This window comes from Globicephala melas, chromosome 2, assembly GCF_963455315.2.
Source record: "Globicephala melas chromosome 2, mGloMel1.2, whole genome shotgun sequence".
Classification (NCBI taxonomy): domain Eukaryota; kingdom Metazoa; phylum Chordata; class Mammalia; order Artiodactyla; family Delphinidae; genus Globicephala; species Globicephala melas.
In genome coordinates this window covers 12,439,920-12,460,030 of record NC_083315.2, presented here as the reverse complement: position 1 = coordinate 12,460,030, position 20,111 = coordinate 12,439,920, and the positions used below count along the sequence as shown (strand labels likewise).

Genomic DNA, 20,111 nt, shown 5'->3' with positions numbered 1-20,111 from the left:
AAAGTCCAGGACCAGCTGGCTTCACAGGTGAATTCTATCAAACATTTAGAGAAGAGCTAGCACCCACCCTTCTCAAACTCTTCCAAAAAATTGCAGAGGAAGGAACACTCCCAAACTCATTCTATGAGGCCACCACCACCCTGATACCAAAATCAGACAAAGATACTACCAAAAAAAAAAAAATTACAGACAAAAAAATCTTAAAATTTGTATGAGACACCAAAGACCCCGAAGAGCCAAACAAGTCTTGAGGCAAAAGAACGGAGCTGGAGGAACCAGACTCCCTGACTTCAGACTATACTACAAAGCTACAGTGATCAAGTCAATATGGTACTGGCACAAAAACAGAAATATAGATCAATGGAACAAGATAGAAAGCCCAGAGATAAACCCACGCACCCATGGTCAACTAATCTATGACAAAGGAGGCAAGGATATACAATGGAGAAAAGACAGTCTCTTCAATAAGTGGCGCTGGCAAAACTGGACAGCTACATGTAAAAGAATGAAATTAGAACACTGCCTAACACCATACACAAAAATAAACTCAAAATGGATTGGAGACCTAAATGTAAGACCAGACACTATAAAATTCTTAGAGGAAAACATAGGAAGAACACTCTTTGACATAAATCACAGCAAGATCTTTTTTTTTTTTTGTGGTACGCGGGCCTCTCACTGTTGTGGCCTCTCCCATTGCAGAGCACAGCCTCTGGACGCGCAGGCTCAGCGACCATGGCTCACGGGCCCAGCTGCTCTGCGGCATGTGGGATCTTCCCAGACCGGGGCACGAACCCGTTTCCCCTGCATCGGCAGGTGGACTCTCAACCACTGTGCCACCAGGGAAGCCCAGCAATATCTTTTTTGATCCACCTCCTAGAGTCATGGAAATAAAAACAAAAATAAACAAATGGGACCTAATGAAACTTCAAAGCTTTTGCACAGCAAAGGGAACCATAAACAAGACGAAAAGAAAACCCTCAGAATGGGAGAAAATATCTGCAAACAAATCAACGGACAAAGGATTAATCTCAAAAATATATTAACAGCTCATGCAGCTCAATATTAAAAAAACAAACAACCCAATCCAAAAATGGGCAGAAGACCCAAATAGACATTTCGCCAAAGAAGACCTACAGATGGCCAAGAAGCACATGAAAAGCTGCTCAACATCACTAATTATTAGAGAAATGCAAATCAAAACTACAATGAGTTATCACCTCACACCAGTTAGAATGGGAATTATCAGAAAATCTACAAACAACAAATGCTGGAGAGGGTGTGGAGAAAAGGGAACCCTCTTGCACTGTTGGTGGGAATGTGAATTGATACAGCCACTATGGAGAACAGTATGGAGGTTCCTTAAAAAACTAAAAATTGAATTACCATATGATCCAGCAATCCCACTACTGGTCATATACCCAGAGAAAACCATAATCCAAAAAGACACATGCACCCCAATGTTCACTGCAGCACTATTTACAATAGCCAGGTCATGGAAGCAACCTCAATGCCCATCGACAGATTAATGGATAAAGAAGATGTGGTACATATATACAATGGAATATTACTCAGCCATAAAAAGGAATGAAATTGGGTCATTTGTTGAGACGTGGATGGATCTAGATACTGTCATACAGATTGAAGTTAAGTCAGAAAGAGAAAAACAATTATCATATATTAATGCATATATGTGGAACCTAGAAAAATGGTACAGATGAACCGGTTTGCAGGGCAGAAGCTGAGACACAGATGTAGAGAGCAAACGTATGGTCACCAAGGGGGGAAAGCGGCTGGTTGGTGGGGATGGTGGTGTGATGAATTGGGCGATTTGGATTGACATGTATACACTGATGTGTATAAAATTGATGACTAAAAAAAAAAAAAAAACCCAGATGGCATGAAGGTACTCCGGGAAGGAAGGTGCTGGCAGTTCTGAACCAAGCTAGAATTGTAGGTGTCCCACTGCTTGCCTAGAACGTGTTCATGTGGCCCAACCACAAGTCCAAGTTGCCATATCTGAGAGTGTTCTCTGCTGAGAAAGAAGGGGACAGAGATCAATATTATATTTAAAGTGACAGAAGTAGCAGCTTACCCATTATTTCTGCTGATTTAACCTCAAGAACAGAAGGACTATTTGAACAATCTGGTGTCAGAAAGTTTAATAACAAGTTAATCAGCTATGCCACCAATTTACAAGAGCTGCCATTGAATCTGAATGATCCATTGAGCCTTAAGAAAGTGGTGTAGTGGATAAACCTCCTAGATCTGTTGTTGAACAGACCTGGGCTAAATTCATATGTAGAAAGGAATTTCGTGGCCCAGAGAATCCTCTGATGAAAACTTTTAACTTGTTTGGGCACAGCAAGGGGGTGGTGGCACATACAGATGCAGCAAGGGGCCCTCTCCCTGTGGGAGCAGATGCTTCCTGCAGGGAAACACAAGGAGCAGAGAGTACACAGGGCCAGAATCTTCCTGACCTAATGGTCAGCGTTGTAGCAGAAACTCTGAAGTAGATGGAAGATTATCTTGTATACTAAGTGGAGAATGTACTTGGAGATCTAAAAGCCCAGAAATGCTTTTCTTCTAGCATGTAAAAATAGGGAACTTTGGTACAACCTTACAAAAAATCATTGCAAACAACACAGACTGGACTCATAAGAGTGAGAAGAGAATGACAGCATGCTTTTCCAGAGGGGGCACCTCTGCCTAGTTTACCAGGACACTTGGAAGGATCTGACTATTATGCCATGGCTATTATTTCTAGACCTGTGGAGGTAATGCGTTTTTCAGAGGAGTTTCGACTGTAAAATATGAAGTCCTACACTTCCCCAAAACTCAATTATTCTTTTGTGCTGAAAGCCTATCCATGTGCATATATAGCTAGCTGTAAGATCGCTAGCCCTCTTTGAGCCATTTTGAACAGAACAGAGAGAAAGAAGTTTTGACAGGTTGAGGAACAGCCACATCCCTGAATCACACAGGAAAAGGTGCCCAAGAAAAGGCAAACGTATCCAGCGGTTAATTCCCGAGACCATCTGCTTCAGCTGCTGCAAAGTGAATTTTTCCAAACTTCTGGTAACACTAATTTTGGCTTACAGAAGAGATAATCGACCAAGAAGAGAAATTGCAAAACTGAAGTAGCAGCTATGCCTTATTTCTCAGAAAAAGGGGGTTAAGGATGGCAAGAAAGAAGCAGGGGCATAACTGTCTAGCTTTAATTAGGCTCCTGTAAATAATACAAAAGTGAACTTTAAAAAATTAATATACTTATCTTTAAGCATCTTTGGCATTTCTGATAAGCAAATGGAACATATACAAGATGTACTTATGGGAAAAGGCTGAGGATAATTCTTATTTGCATTTTATACTAGTTTTATTAAAATCTAAATTTAAAAATATCCTCCCAACAAAACAAAAAGAATTACTGTTGTATCATAAGCAAGTGTAGGGCACAGTAACTCAACTTTACTGATGGTGTTCTAGGCACTTTCGTGCATTTATGGTTATCTTTTCTAGTGTTTTGGAAGGTCGTACAGCTGAGCAATCAAGCAACATGGGCTATAGTCTGTCTGGGGTCAGACAGACCTGGGTGTGAAACCCGTCCCCACCTCTTACTTGCTGTGTGATTGTGAACCTCAATTTCCTTATCTGTAAAATTAGGTAAAAATAGAACCTATCTCATAAGGAACTATTCCACAGACATTGCCATTATTATTATAATTAATAAACATTAATATTCTGTTTCTTCTTTTGTAGATGATGTCAAAAAATTGTTAAGGGAGTTAGATGTCATGAATTCTGTGATTGCTCAGCTGGCCGCAGAAGGTAACTCTGCATCCTCCATCTATCAATATTTCAAAAATGGGGAATGATTTATTTTTCGCATCTGATTAAAGTACCGATTGAAAATAGTTTATGAAACACCAATTCTGTATTGTCATTAAACTCTCTCAAACTAAGATGGGCTCCAACCAAGGTAAGATCTGTGGAGCTTTGGTTTTCACAGCGTGGTTTAACATAATGGTTGAATAAGCCTTTACATACTTGTGTTATTTGTTTTTGATACACAGAGGAAGTAGTTATCCATGAGTTTGCTAGTCTTTGCCTAGCAAACATGTCTGCAGAGTATACCAGCAAAGTGCAAATATTTGAACAAGGTGGATTAGAGCCTCTCATCAGACTGCTAAGCAGCCCAGACCCGGACGTGAAGAAGAATTCTATCGAGTGCATTTACAACTTGGTCCAGGTGAGATTAATTTCTAACAATGAGTTTTGACAAAAGCTGGTTATAGAATTTATTTTCCCATTAAAAAAAGGACAAAGCTTTAAAAAAAGGTCCAGTTTTAATTAAAATCACTCCTTCTCAGTACTATTTAGTAGTTATCATTCAGAGGAAAAATAATGGAAGTTTAGAGTCGATACCTTTCAGTTTTCACGTTTTGTAAGTAATTGTCCCCCATAAAAGGGCATTTTAAAAGAATAGAATGGGCTTGCAAATTAAGGCAGGATTATACTAGGTAAGTACTATTTCTTCCAAAACAGGAAATCTAATATTAGTGTTGAACTAGTTTTGACCTAGGCAGTTAACTGTTGATCTAATCTTGGTGATCCAATTGGTTGGTATCATCTGCCTTACACAATGTACCAAGATTTTGGATTCAGCTTATTTGTTGGTGAAAAGTTGAGTTTTGCTGAACAGAACTCATCATTCACAGTTGCAAGATGCTACCTCACTGTGATGCTTTCCTTCATAATGGAAGAAACACCCTACCCACCCTCCGCCCACAACCTGTCCTGTCCTCTGGCCCCTCCCCTCCAATCCCCAACCCAGCACACACACCCTCACACCCCCAGCAGGTCAGCTTGCTGCCACTTTGGACAGCCTTCTCTGCTTCTTCTCCTGTTCAGGTTCCTGAACAATTCCCACACACGTTTGATAAGCTTTAGACCACCTGGAAGTACAAGACACCATTTTAAATAGCCGTCAAGAGAATGTGAAAGAAGAGATATGGAAGCAAAGGTGAAGGAGGTTTCATTGAGAAGCAAAGTATCTAGACAAAATATATAGAAAAAGAGGACAAAGGCACTCATGCCAAAAGGCACCCAAAGCATGCAACCCTGGCCCTGGCATGTCCTTGCCACGTAGCTGGGCACCCACTGGTGTTACCTTTCCTCTTCCTGAAGAGCAAGTGCAGCCATACCCCTTCTCTGGTGACTTTACTTCATCCTATAGGCCTAAATAATCCTGAAAACGTGTCTGTGTGTTTCATGCCAAGACTCCTCATTAAGTCTATTTCTCTATATTTTTTATCAAGTGGAAATGAAAAGACTTACCTACACTATTCTTCATAACAGAAGGACTAGCTAATAACAGTGTATTCATTTCCTAAGGCTGCTGTAACAAAGTACAACAAACTGGCTAAAACAACAGGAACCTATTCCCTCACGGTTCTGGAGGCTGGACTTCTGACATCAAGGTGTCATCAGGGCCATGCTCCGTCTGGGACTCTGGGTAGAATCCTCCCTTACCTCTTCCCAGCTTCTGGTGGTGGCTGTGAATCCTTGGTGGTCCCTGGTTTGCAGCCTCATCACTGCAATCTCTCCCTCTGTCAGCTCTCTTGCCTTCTGTTATAAAGACACCAACCTTATACGGACACCAATAATTACCCACCCTACTCCCCCATGACCTTAGCTTAACTAATTACATCTGCAACGATTCCATTTCCAAATAAGGTCACATTTTGAGGTACTGAGGAGTAGGACTTCAAGATATTTTGCGGGGGCTACAATTCAACCCATAGCAAGCAGCAACCTACAGTTTTTATGTCTGAAGGAAGCTGACTATGAGAGGCCAGTTGAAGGATAGACAGAGGGAAGATAAGCTGGAAGTGGGGTCTTTTCTGTCTTTAATTCTATTTTAAGTTTACCCTGTTTTGATTTAAAATGTCATGATTTAGTAGTCAGAGTTTGGGGGCTTTTCATGACTTTTTTGCTTTGTTTTCTCTGTCGCTCACCCCAACGACCCTCCCTCCACCACTCACCCAGGATTACAGGCACACCATGCAGAGCGACTTGTCTGGACTCTAATGACCCCTTGCTCTTGTAAATGTCTTAAATTAAGGTTATGTGTCAGAACTAAACCTGATGTAAATTTGCATGCACAGGTCCTGCCAACAGCACTGCATGCAGATTAGTATTTTATAAACCATCCATCTGAATGACAATAATAAGGAATTGATACCGTCATTTCATTTTATCGACTACTATTTGAAACAGGGTATAGCGTGTGAAAAGAATTTCATTATGCATAGATTTTATTGTGATGCTGTTTGTAGTAAGAGGAATTTTCTGTATAATAAAAAAACAGTAGCTGCTGAGAAGTCATAGATCATGCCTATTTCCTATTATTGACAAGGTCTGTATAGTTAAAATGAATATTTTGGTGTTGTCAATCCAGGGTTTGCTTATATTTGTTTGTGAGTTATTTTGGAAGCAAATCCAGAATAAAAGATGGGAACATTATAACTTATAATGTTCTTTGTTAAAAAATAGAATCTCTCCATTCTTAAGACTGTATTTTGCTTTAAAAACCACTTATTTGAACATTTATATTTCCTGGCAGGATTTTCAGTGCCGAGCGACACTTCAAGAACTAAATGCAATCCCTCCTATATTAGATCTCTTGAAGTCAGAATATCCAATTATTCAGTTGTTGGCTCTCAAAACCTTAGATGTTATTACAAATGATAAGGAGTGCCGGGCAATGCTAAGAGACAGTCAAGGAGTGGACCATCTTATTAAGATCCTAGAAACTAAGGTACCTGTAACATTCATTCAACTCTCTATGAGGAGATGTATCTCTCCTAAGTGTTGTTATAAAATACAAATTATAGAATATTTTTTAAATGAAATTTTATTATATTTAAGCATGATGCTAAGTAGAATGGACTAATTTGCTTATTGCTACATAGTTTACCAGCACAATTAAATCAGACAATTGGTAGAGGGCATTCTAAAATAATTTAATTTTTTAAAATCTTCTGATTTAAGATTTTTAAATTTTTGTTTGTGATCTTATGTTTTCTTGAAACACCTAGAATTAGTCTTTTAACCTTTGTCTGCCCCAGTTTTCTTTAGGGTAATGCAAGAAGAGTCATTTACCACACATGATGGAGGGTAACCTGCTTTACTCAGTCTACTGATTTAAATATTAATTTCACCTAAAAAATGCCTTCACAGAAACATCTAGAATAATGTTTAACTAAATATCTGGATACTGTGGGCTAGCCAAATTAAAACATAAATATTAACCATCGCTAGTCTATCTGGCATCCGTACACAGCTCCTAAATCATTAATCTCCAAATAAAGACAAAAACAAGATCATACTTCCACTTAACATGGTCCAGCTGTCCTGTGTACAACAAAACACACACTGTCCCCTTCCCCATAGGAGGATGCAAAGTCCTTGGATGATGTTTCCTCTTCTCCTTGACATCCCATAATAAGATGTAAAATTAACCGTACTTAAATACCATATTGTAAAGGCAGTACATCTCATGTTGCCTGAGGGGATAAGAGAGAGAAGAAAAGGATATTTCATGCACACACACACACACACACGCACATTCATAACAAAATAAGGAAGCAATACTCATGACAATTATAGTCCTCTTTTCTGTAACTGATCACATGGTTGTAGTTGGTATTTATAACTACCTTCTTCCGATACCCGTTCCATATTCCGCTTGCCCTCAGCAAGCACCTCAGCTCATCTTGATTCTTTTTTTTTTTTTTTTTGCGGTACGCGGGCCTCTCACTGTTGTGGCCTCTCCCGTTGCGGAGCACAGGCTCCGGACGCACAGGCTCAGCGGCCATGGCTCACGGGCACAGCCGCTCCGCGGCATGTGGGATCCTCCCAGACCGGGGCACGAACCCGTGTCCCCTGCATTGGCAGGCGGACTCTCAACCACTGCACCACCAGGGAAGCCCCATCTTGATTCTTTACTTGATGTGGTGACCCAAACCTTCATTCCTGAAGACCCTGGACCATTAGTAGTGGTACCCAGATTGGGTCATTATAGTTTTCCATCAACCTTAATCACAGGGTATGGTATTACTAAGAAATGCCATAAGGGACCCCCTGTATTCCAGGCATAGTCTTCCTCACCTCTGTTGTGGAGTAGCAGTCCAATTTCCCTTGGATAGGTGGGCTCAATCACCCCAATCAGCACAGTAACTCTCCTCTTTGCCTGTTGATTCAGAACCATGAGGCTCCCAAAGAGGCCAGGTGGCAGTCTTAGCTTTTAGTTCTGTGGACTCATTGTTGTGTCTCCTGGTGGAAGTATCCCTCCCTTTGGATCTAAGATTTCTAGATCAACAGAGCATAAGGTTTACAGGTACAGGAAACAAAATGTTTGCTACTGAATTGCCATGGGTAATAGTGAGTGGTGCCACTCCCATATCCATTCCTTGGTTCCTGGGAGTAACAGCAACATATAGGATGCTGTTCCAGAGAACATATAGCCCTGCAAGTTATTGCCACTTAGCTAGCGCTGTCACTGTGTCTTGCATAGGCCATTCTATCAAGCCAGCTGCTTCAGGATGGTAGGGAACGTGGGAAGGCCAGTGATTTCTGTGACCATCTGCCCACTGCTGCATTTCTTTTGCTGTGAAGTGAGTTTCTTGATCAGAACCACTGCTGTGTAGAATACCATGGCAGTGGAGCATCTTTACTGTGATTTCTACCTTAAATTTCTAACTGTTCAGAAAAGGCTTCAGTTTTCCACTGCTATGGGGATTCTGGAGATTCCTCAGGCAAGAAAGCCACACACTCACAATACCTCCCTCTACCAATTGGAGATTTTAAGGAATATACTTTCTTTCAGCTTCTGTCTGCTTTTTCAAAAAATATTTTCTTTAGATTTTAAACTTGTCGGTGGAAGGCTGTTTGAGCAACATCACTTGGATACCATTACTGGAAGTTTCCAGCAACTATTTTTTTATCTGTAAAACATTTTGGAATAGGGGAAATGAGAAGAGATGGGACTAATGGTCAGGGAGAGAGATGTCACATTAATAAACAGAACTGTTTCCTTGGGCCTCTGTCACAACAAAATTAATTACATTATGTTCTGACTGATCTGAGTCCCTCTTGTAATAAAATTTGGAAAGTGTGGATTGCTTTTATTACAATTTTCTAAAGTTGTGTTTGCTTTTATTATTAGGAATTGAGTGACCTTCATATAGAAGCGCTTTCCGTGTTGGCCAATTGCCTTGAAGATATGGATACCATGGTGATGATTCAGCAGACAGGGGGTCTTAAGAAGCTCCTATCATTTGCAGAAAACTCTACAATTCCTGATATTCAAAAGAATGCAGCAAGAGCAATTACTAAAGCCGCTTATGATCGTATGTCTCATTTTGTATAAACTAAGCATACCTATTTCCTCCTGTAGTCTTGATTTCAATTAGTGCTAACAAATGCTACAGCATTTGTCTGCTTTTAGATGGTCATTTGAGGATAGTGCTATACTTACTATTCAAGATCAAAATTCATCTCAATGCTAGTAAGTAAAAGTAGAGATTGCTTTGTCCAGGATTTAATAAACTCAATATGATTTAATTATAACCTATTTTTAAACAGTTCATTCCTAAATTAAGTTTTAAGCTTTTATTTCTCCTGATTTTGAAATTTTACAGAATGTATGCACTCTCTGTAATCCCGAAAACATCATTTCAATAAATCCACATTTGGAATGATATCTATACAGTAATTTCGAGTTGCAGCTGGAGTCTAGCTGTTCCATGTTATATAGCTGTGAAAAATAATATGCTCATACTATACACAAAATACAATTTTCATTTCACTGGCAAGCTATGTTGACATAAATCTGTAAAATATGGGAGATTAATTACATCGTGAGCACTGAAGATAAAATTATAATTTCAATTTATGTATATTTGGAGTATTTTATTTAATAAAAGATGTGATTTTATTTTCCCCCTTCCACATCACCCCTCTTATAAATGATGACAGCTTTGACTAGTTTAAGTGATTTATATTCTAAACATATATACTCACATCTGTATATATGTCTATATTATGGGAAACATTTCCTTTTCAACCCATACTGGATTTCTTCAAAGTTTTAATGCAGTGTGCCAAATTTCACCTCCCAGTACTAAGTCAGTAGAGAGGTGCCTCGTGAGTTACATCATACAGGCCAAATCTAAAGACAGCCTGTAAAATTAATTTTGACAAAATTGCTTAATTCAGAATTCTCCCAAAAGGAACTTAGGCGTTGTCATTTCCTGGTCAGTTCTGTTCTCCATCTATCCCAGGCCTTCTTAGTTATTTGAGACCAGATGAGAGGGCAATGGAAAGACATGAGCCATGTCAAACCTAAAATTTTTACGTATCTCAACTTCTCTTTGGGTTTTGGCCCCTCTTGTGATACAAGTTTCGTGAGTTTATTACCCATCACTTGATACAGTAGTGAAAAAAGCACGGGATGGAGAGCTCTTGCACTCTAGTTCTACTACTAATTACGCTATTGGCACTGCAGTGACCTAGGGATGTGTCTGTGAGTGAGCTACAGACTATCTGGACTGTTTATGAATTCATTTATTAATGTTTATTAAGCCCCCAGTTTGTATCAACAAACCCAGGGCAGGCAAGTAAGCAGGCAGTCGCGATGCCGTGTTAAACGTGCCTGATGATGGGGGAACAGGATCCCCCAGGAGGGTCCACCTAACGCAGACTCGGGTCAGACAAGCCTTCCTGGAACAGGTGATTTACAGGTTCAGACCTAGAGGAGATGAGGGAAACTGGCTGGGCAAAGAAGGTCCTGGTGGGTCGTGGGTGCTCAGCAGTGCTCTGAGGAGAAGGGACAGTGTGTAGTGGCCAGAGAGGGACAGAGCGTGGTGAGTTCCAGAGCTGAAAGTTTTCAGAATGGCCAGTCAATAGAGTGCAGCAGAAAACTGAGAGTCCAGGCCGGAGAAGTAGTGAGGCGCCACATGCTAACGGGCATCACGAGCCAAGTTTAAGAGCTTTGGACTTTATTTTCATGGCAACAAAGCACCCCTCAAGTGACTTAGAGAGGGGAGGGAACCCTACAGATTTTCACTTTTTAGAGAAAGAGCACTCTTGCTGCAAAGTGGAGAAGAGATTAGACATGCACAGGACCAGATGCAGGAAGACCGGGAAGGGGACTGCTGCAGTGATCGAGGTGAGAGGAGGGGGGTCCTGAAGCAGAGCCGAGGTGGTCGTGATGGACTCAGAGGCGTCTGCAAGGAGACCCAGCAGCACGGTGCTTGAGGGTCCATATGGGTTTGTTGGATGACTCTGTGGGTTGGGGGAAGAAGAAGGTAATGCCAAGGACAAGGCCTTCTGGCTTGGACAGCTGGATGTAGAATGGTGCCACTCACAGAAATGGGGAACTCAAGAAGAAGGGCAGGTTTTGACTGAAGGAAAGGAGATGAGGTCTGTTCTTTTCTGAAAAATTGTAAAATACACATAATATAAAATTCACCGACTTCACCATTTCTAAGCGTACAGTTCAGTGGTATTAAATACATTCATGTTGTGCTACCATCACCACCATCCAGCTGCAGGCCTCTTCGTCTCACAAGCCTAACCTTCTGTACCCATGAATAAATAACTCCCCCCTTCTCCCTCCCTGCAGTCCTTGGAAACCATTCTTTCTGTCTCTGTGAGTTTGACTACAAGTACTTATATAAGTGGAATCATACAATATTTGCCCTTTTGTGATTGGCTTATTTCACTCAGCATAATGTCCTCAAGGTTCTTTCATGTGGTAGCATGTGTCAGGATGTCCTTCCTTTTCAACTCTGAAAAATATGCCATTGTATGATTATATCACATTTGTTGATCCTTTCATCTGCTAATAGACACCTGGATTGCTTCCACCTTGTGGGTACAGTGAATAATGCTGCTATGAACACAGATGTACAAATATCTCTTTGGGCCCCCGCTTCCAATTCTTTAGGGTATATATCCAGAATTGGAATTGCTGAATCATACGGTAATTCTACGTTTACTAATTTGAGGAACTGCCATACTGTTTTCCATAGCAGCTACACCATTTTACATTCCCATCAACAGGGCACAAGGGTTCCAATTTCTCCACATTCTTGCCAACACTTGGTATATTCTGTCTTTTTTTCTTTTTTTTAATAGTAGCCATCCTAATGGGTGTGAAGTGGTATCTCTTTGTGTTTTGATTTGCATTTCCTTCATGGTTAGTGATGTTGAGCATCTTTTTCATGTGCTAAATGGCCATTTAAAAAATCTTCTTTGGAGAAATGCCTATTCAAATCCTTTGCCCATTTTTAAACTGGGTTTAAAATTTTTTTGTTATTGAATTGTAGGAGTTTTTATATTTTCTAGATATTAACTCTTTATCCGATATATGACTTGCAAATATTTTCTCCCATTCTGTGGGTTGCCTTTTTAACTCTATTGATTGTGTCTTTTGATGCAGAGACATTTTAAACTTTGATGTAGTCCAGTTTATATTTTCTTAACTCCATTCATAAGTAGGTTTTTACAAATGTTGCTCCTTATACTGTTCCATATTCATTTATAACATTCTCTTTTTACTTTCCATCATCATAAAAGTTTTTTGTAGGCTAGGGTTAGGGTTAGCATTGTCATTGCATGTCAAAAACACAGTTGAAACAAAACCACATAATATACACTCTTTAAGTTTTGTTTGCTGAGTAAAGTTTTAATACGCACCCCTAAATTAGTATGCCTTTGACCTGGCACCAGGAGGAGGAAGGTGTTAACTACCATTTTGCCATGAGGTTTATGAACTGCATTAACATCTCAGCAGGAGCACAGGTGGCCCACTAGCAACTTCTGAGAATGGGTAAAGAAAAGCATCATTACATACAGATTTATTTTCAGATACAAAACCTCATGCTTTTAAATTTAGTGATACTGAACAAATGTTATTTTTAAAGGACATTATTCTATTAGTAGCATAATTACCTTGCCATCTTTACTTTCTGTGTAATTAACACGGAAATACTTCTCAGTGTAGCAATTCAATGAAGGTACTTGGTTAATATGTTAATTCATCTTTTAAATCCATTATAGCCACGCTGCAGTCAGCACTTTTGAGGTCTGGTGAACACAGCTGGATTTTGAGAACACTCCCAGCAGGGTTGAGAAACTAATTGCCCACAGTATTTAAATTAGTTTTTAAAAATTGTTCCAATAATTGTGTATACACTGTTTATTGTAACCATCACATACTCCAAAGTTAGTCTTTTCAAATTAATTCTTTTGGTCGATTTTCTTGATAGAATCCACTCAGAGTGTTCTGTTTAGTGAAGTTGATTGAGCATCATCTCGGAAGTTTTTTTTTTTTTTTTTTTGCGGTACGCGGGCCTCTCACTGTTGTGGCCTCTCCCGTTGCGGAGCACAGGCTCCGGACGCGCAGGCTCAGCGGCCACGGCTCACGGGCCCAGCAGCTCCGCGGCATGTGGGATCTTCCCAGACCGGGGCACGAACCCGTGTCCCCTGCACCGGCAGGCGCACTCTCAACCACTGCGCCACCAGGGAAGCCCATCTTGGAAGTCTTAATTATAAATCTGAGGATTTTAAGTCAGAGATTCTGGAAAAGTTTGAGATCTTGTTTATTCAGGGAAAACTAATAAGGACTACATATATTTTAAAACATTTTAGGGGCCATATACTTGAGATTTAAAGTATTAATCGCAGCTTGTTAATGAAACAGTTATGGCCTGACTGAATTCCAGTTTTAAATGAAAGGAGCAGGAATTAAAATGATAGGATTATAGGACATGGTTCATGATTGCTTTAAGATGAATGAACAGAAGTGTTAGTGACTTAGCTTGTGCCAGTGATGGCCAGATTGCTCCGGCATACATCTGTGTATCAGAGGAACAAAGGCCAAAACAGTATTTGCAAAGGTGGTGACATCTGACCATGATACCGCTTCTGTGAAAAAGGTAATTTTTAAAAATCATTGTTGAAAGAAGACAAAAATCAATAAAAGTGGAAACCTAGTTGCTATAATTTCTGAAGATATCTCTGGGAAAAAAGTTAATTAAAATATGTACAAGTAGTGAATTATTTCCACATGTTGATGTAATCTAAGGTAGTATCAGCATTTTTTGCAGAGATCTTTATTCTAACAAAATATTCTTCTCTTGTATATCAACATCCTAAGAGCACATATCACACATTCTTCCATTTTAATCATTTACATTGACTTTATAAAGGTTAATTAATGAGAACCAAACCTATGACAAAATTTTCTTAGGAACTGTAAATAAATTAGCAAGGAATTATTTGTAAGCTGTTTCTTTTCCAACTTGTCTCTGGTTCTGTTATAGCATTAAAACTGAGTTCGGTTTAATATATATTTTTTCTAGTACATGCTTTTAATAAATAGTAATTTATTTAGAATTAACTGTAGAACACAAAACAAAAATTGTTTAATGTTCTAATTTAATTCAATGCAGTATTTGCTTTTGTATAGTGATGAGATTGTCATTTATTAAAAAATCAAACTAAATAGAGGAACATCGGGAACAAAAAGAACATTAAAAATACTTTGGTTTTGGTTTTAATTTAGTGTTTTATAGTGGGGTTAATATCATGGTATGTACTTAAGAGTCATAACTTTGTTTTCAAACGGAACTGTGCTATGTTTATGTTATTTTATGTTTATGGCAACTTAGCAATTAAGTAATTATTATAGTTTTTGCTATGTCAGCATGTATTGTAACAAGATAAAAGATGATCATAAATTCCTTAAGACTTGGGATCATATCAATACTTTATTACTCATTTTGACTTTCTCCTCCTCTCTGCTCTGCTCTTGAGCATCCAGCTCACAAGTTTGTGCGTCTTAGGCATTCTTCAAATATAGGGCTTTGTATTTAAAATAAACAGGTTTTTGTATTCAGTGAGAAGACAGCGCATGTGAACACAGCACCATGACAGGCACATGACTGATGTTAAATAAGTTCTTGCTAAGTCTGAAGCTTGCTTCTTTCTTATTACAGAATTTTCTCTGCCATAGTACTGATATCATATGAGGGAAAATGAAAAAAATGCAATGCCCATAATTCATTTTGCATAATCACTGTGTTCTAAAGGATAAATAGGTATATATTTTAGACTGTGACTAAAGCTAACAAATAGTTTGAATTCCTATCATATTTTGGATGCGGAAGTCTTTACACTTGCACAGTTTTTGCAGCAAAATTCTGATTTTTTTTTCTCCCTTTTGGTTTATGAAAGCTGAAAATAGAAAACTTTTTCACGAACAAGAAGTTGAAAAATGCCTTGTAACCCTTTTGGGTTCTGAAAACGATGGAACTAAAATTGCCGCTTCCCAAGCTATTTCGGCAATGTGTGAGAATTCGGGCAGCAAAGAATTTTTCAATCATCAGGGTAAGCAAACTGGAAAAGGCCACTTTGAACATTTTTAGGTTGCCATATTCTAGTTCACATCGATGTCTGTAAAGTCACATTTTACCTTTCTTTTTCTGTAGGGATCCCACAGTTAATTCAGTTACTAAAAAGTGACAATGAAGAGGTAAGGGAAGCTTCGGCCCTTGCCCTGGCGAATCTGACCACTTGTAATCCCGCTAATGCAAAGTAAGTACAAAAAGACTCATTCAACAGGGACTTGTTTATGGGATATTTAACAGTCCAAGATGTGCTCATCGTAATCTCCTGGCTTTCAAGGCAGTTTACATATTCTTTCAGATGCTTCTATGTTGAGTTATTTATTCCTTAGGAACCCTTATGAAAATAAGAGTCAGCAGATAAGCCTGTTTTCCAAAGACATTACAAAATCTTGAGGGTTTCTGGGCTTGCTGGGAAAATGTGCAGGCCATTTGATGCAGGTAACAGGCTAAATCTTGTAGAAGGTTCCAGAACAGAGAAAACTGGCTAATGTTGGAAATATTAAAGACAGTCTACAAATATTGGTAAATCAAGAAAAAAATTCTAAAGAACCAATTTTAAAAGGACATAAACATTAGATAAATCGAGAAACATTTTAAAAGTCCATTGAAAACAACATATATGGGTATATACTTATGGAGAAGGGTTGAAAAGGAATGTCCTCCGTATTCCAAACACTGTGAAATGTAATTTATATTCATTTAAAAATTTAATTGTCTAGATACTCCATCTACTAATGAGGAAACTGAAGCTCTGCAAGTTTCCCTAATTTTCCTGGGTACACATATTCATTCAACTAGATGAGCTAGAAATTAAAGCCAGATCTGTTAGACCCCAAAGCCTTACTATTTCCTCTACAGAAGATACAGTTGCCTTATAAAACAGTAAGAATTTTTAGAAGGCAACTTTCATAAATAAAATGATTATTGCCATTTGCGATAACATGGATGGGCCCTGAAGATATACTGAGTGAAGTAAGTCAGATGGAGAAAGACAAATATTCTATGATTTCACTCTTATGTGGAATATAAAAAACAAACCAACAAAATAAATGAACAAGCCCAATCAAACAAAAACAAATGTATCGATACAAAGAACAGAGTAGTGATTACCAGAGGGGAAGGGGCGGGGTGGTGGGGCGTGGGAGTGGGAAATGGGTAAAGGGGATCAACTGTATGGTAACGGATGGAAACTAAATTTTTGGTGGTGAGCACACCATAGTGTATACAGAAGTAGAAATATAATGTACATATGAACTTACATAATGTTACAGGCCAATGTAACCTCAATAAAAAGTAAATCTAAATAAATAAAGAAGAGTAAAAAAAAATTTATTTACCTTCCCTAAATATGGTATGAGTATTAGTCAGGGTTCTCTAGAGAAACACAACCAATAGGAGATATATATATATGAGATTTATTATAGGGATTGGCTCATGAGCTTATGAAGGCTGAGAAGTCCCACGATCTGCTGTCTGTGACGTGGAGAACAAGGTTGTAAAGGTCAGTCCCAGTGTGAGAACCAGGGGCACTGATGTCCAAGGAAAGGAGAAGATGGCTGTCCCGTCTCAAGCAGAGAGCAAATTTACCCTTCCTCCTCTGTTCTGTACAGTTCCTTAGTGGATTGGATGATGCCCACCCACGTTGATAAGAGGGATCTTTATTCAGTCTGCGGATTCAAATGCTGACCTCTTCCAGAAACACCCTCACAGACACACTCGTAAATAATGTTTCACCATTATTGACTGGGCATCCCTTAGCCCAGTCAAGGTGACACATAAAATTAACCATCTCAGTACATTAGTTTTTAACACTCATTTATTATTGTTTTGTGGCATTGTGCCTAAAATTACCCATTTCTTACTTGAAATAAATCCTCCTCCATCCCCATCATATAGTTCGTCTGTCTCTTACCCTTTCTTTCTTTTTCCATACTCCCACACAAATATTTTATAAGACCTTAATGGAATGACTAAAAATCTAACAATGTCCAATAAAAACGTAGCTGAAATGCATAAGCATCAAAACAAAATTACGTTCCTTTAATAGCTACAATCTTTGACATGATAATTTCCTAAATTCAGAGCCATCATCATCTGTATGAAAGCACACACATTTCTAGAATATTGGGTCATAGTAAGTAGCAATTTGAAAACAACATATTCAGTGATTTTTACAGTGTAGTCATGCCAGTGCAAAAATCTTATGACACAAAACACTTCTATCTCCAGTGCCTTTAGATTTATATATTACCTAACACACACTAAAAGGTCTCCAGTGTACACAGCCCTCTTGATTTGATGTGAGTTTGCCTGGCTTACGTCGTTTTATATAAAATCATAGAAAATTAGGATGGCAAGTAGTTCTAAAAGAAGCTGCCTTCAGATCTTCTCTCTCAATTACCTATTTATGAGATTTTTGTCTTCTGCCAGTATAGTTCCATTTTGTCAACACAGGGAGGCCAATTAGGGCTAAATGTTGCCTGACTTTTCCTCTATGACAATCAACCTTATTTTTGTAATTTAATTTTTTATAAATTTTAATTGCTGTTATTTCTTTAACCTATTATGTACTATACATTGTGATTTCTTTTTTCCAACTTACGTTTGGTGAGGGAAATGGGACATGAATAAAAGTGTTTTATGGATTTTTTTTTGAGGTCTGTATAGCTTTTACTTTGGACTTTTTTGAGCTAAAAGATACTGAAAATTAATGGTTTTGAGGAGGAAATGGAGTCAGATTTGACCTGTTTGTGCCAAATGCTGAAAACTGGGGTTGAAAAAGATTTTATAGTCAATCAAAAGGAATGAACACAAACAAGCCCCATTGTCGATCCTTCTAGGGTGGTACTTACTGAAGCCAACCACAGCAGAACAGACAACAAAGATGACTGGTTATTTGTAGTAAAAAAATGTTTCCTACTCAGATCATTTTTAAAAGATTATCTTAAACTCGGCATTGGTGAGTGTTTCCAGCATCGATTTTTAGAAGCAGTCCATTTCATCAGCTTTCCTAGCAAAGTGCTAGCTATAGGAGCAAGGCTGAGTCCCTGCCTCTGCTGCCGGGGGGCTGGAGCTGAGGGTTAGAAATAGTTAGAAAGTTGCTTTTCCACCACACCTAAGTAGTAAGAGAAGAAGGCAAAAACCCAGAGCTATTGTCTTCCAGGTGCATTTGGTAGCTGTTTGGATACCTGATAATTGCTAGCCTTTTTTTTTTTTTTTTTTAATGCAGTTAAGCCCTGAGAATTCTAATTTTGTTTGTTAAAATGTAACCCCTTCCCCTATACTTCTATCTCAAGTGCCTAAAATGGATTTCTAATTCTTACACTCAGGGTACCTTCTGGAGCTGGAGACTCATTTCATGAACTGAGTAGTAACTGGCATGTTATGAAAACATAAAATGCTGGTATAATTTCCTTTATGTAACTGAGTTTTGCTTGGAAAGTTGTGGGTAAATCAGAATTTTCTGAAGTAAAGAAAATAATCAACCAGAGGAAAGAGGAACATACTTTGCTGTGACTCTCTTTGCAAAACTGGCAAATGCTTTTTTAAGTCAAAGTATTTTTATAATCTAAAAACAGAATTTTATAATATACATAAAATAATTTACAATCTAAAATACCTGGATTCAGATTTGTGCTCTTGCAAGAGAAAACACACCCAAATGTAATAAAATAGGAGAATGATGAGAAATTTGGTAGCAATGATAAATAAATAACCAGGTCATCCACACCCCTTGGTGGAAGATTTTCAACTTGAATTATAAGTATCTCTTTAATTGGTACCAAAAGATCTTGCCTAATTGTTATTTTCTGTGAATGAGGCTTCCTAGATAAAGTCTTCTAGACACTTGAAAATTTACTTCTATAATCAACAAAGCTTTTAAAAATTTGTAATGAGTTTGAATCAAAACTTTGGGGGGGTGGGGTATGGTTATCATTTTGAGTAAGTGGCTATCGTACGCTCCACAGTGGTGTCGTCAGGGCCCCTTAGGGAAGGTGGGTGCTTGCCTCCTCTCTGAGTGTAGCCTCTAGGTGGGGTGCCTTTGGGGTTGGTGCATTTTATTGACTCCTACTGGCAGGCTGGCAGTGTTAATATTCACTGCTGTCTGTAGATCTGACTGGCAGGCACAACCCTGCCGAGGTTCTCTTCAGATCCCTTCCTTTCAGTCAGTGAAAAGCTTGGGTACCAGGTAACCAAGCTTTATCAAAGTTTACATAAAAGCAGTAAGGGAGGACCTGAGGCTACTGCTCTAAGGGGTGTTTTGGTCTTCACAGGCCATTTCTTTCTTCCTTTCTTTTTTTTCTGATAGTTCTCATGTGTGTTCTGGATATGTGAAGTCTCCAGGTATTGAGTTATGGATAAGTGAAATTGTAGTTAAAAAAATAATTTAACAAACACAAATCCCTTTACTTACAAACAAGCCAATGTCAGAGAGTAAAATGATGAAGCGTAAAATAGATATATTCTGAGAGTACATTCACCTCCCAGAAGTGTTTTGCTTTAGGCCTTTTGTATGACCATCCTCTCTGCGTGGAATGTTCTTCTACTCCAGGATGCCCACCGCTCAGTCCCTCACCCCCTCAGGTCTGCCCAAATGTGGTGACCACAGTGGTTACAACTGTACCACCCACA

At 38.8% G+C, this 20,111-nt stretch overlaps 1 protein-coding gene across 1 annotated transcript in view; it reads left to right on the top strand.

The window, feature by feature from the left end:
* The window catches only part of ARMC3 (armadillo repeat containing 3), a 102,346-nt gene that overhangs the window by 26,569 nt on the left and 55,666 nt on the right, over positions 1 to 20,111 (top strand). Inside the window, exons 5-10 of the mRNA XM_060293679.1 lie at positions 3,760 to 3,828; positions 4,074 to 4,249; positions 6,626 to 6,820; positions 9,230 to 9,413; positions 15,307 to 15,459; positions 15,561 to 15,666. Of these exons, the coding sequence (XP_060149662.1) occupies positions 3,760 to 3,828; positions 4,074 to 4,249; positions 6,626 to 6,820; positions 9,230 to 9,413; positions 15,307 to 15,459; positions 15,561 to 15,666 (883 nt within the window). The remainder of the gene's footprint in view (positions 1 to 3,759; positions 3,829 to 4,073; positions 4,250 to 6,625; positions 6,821 to 9,229; positions 9,414 to 15,306; positions 15,460 to 15,560; positions 15,667 to 20,111) is intronic.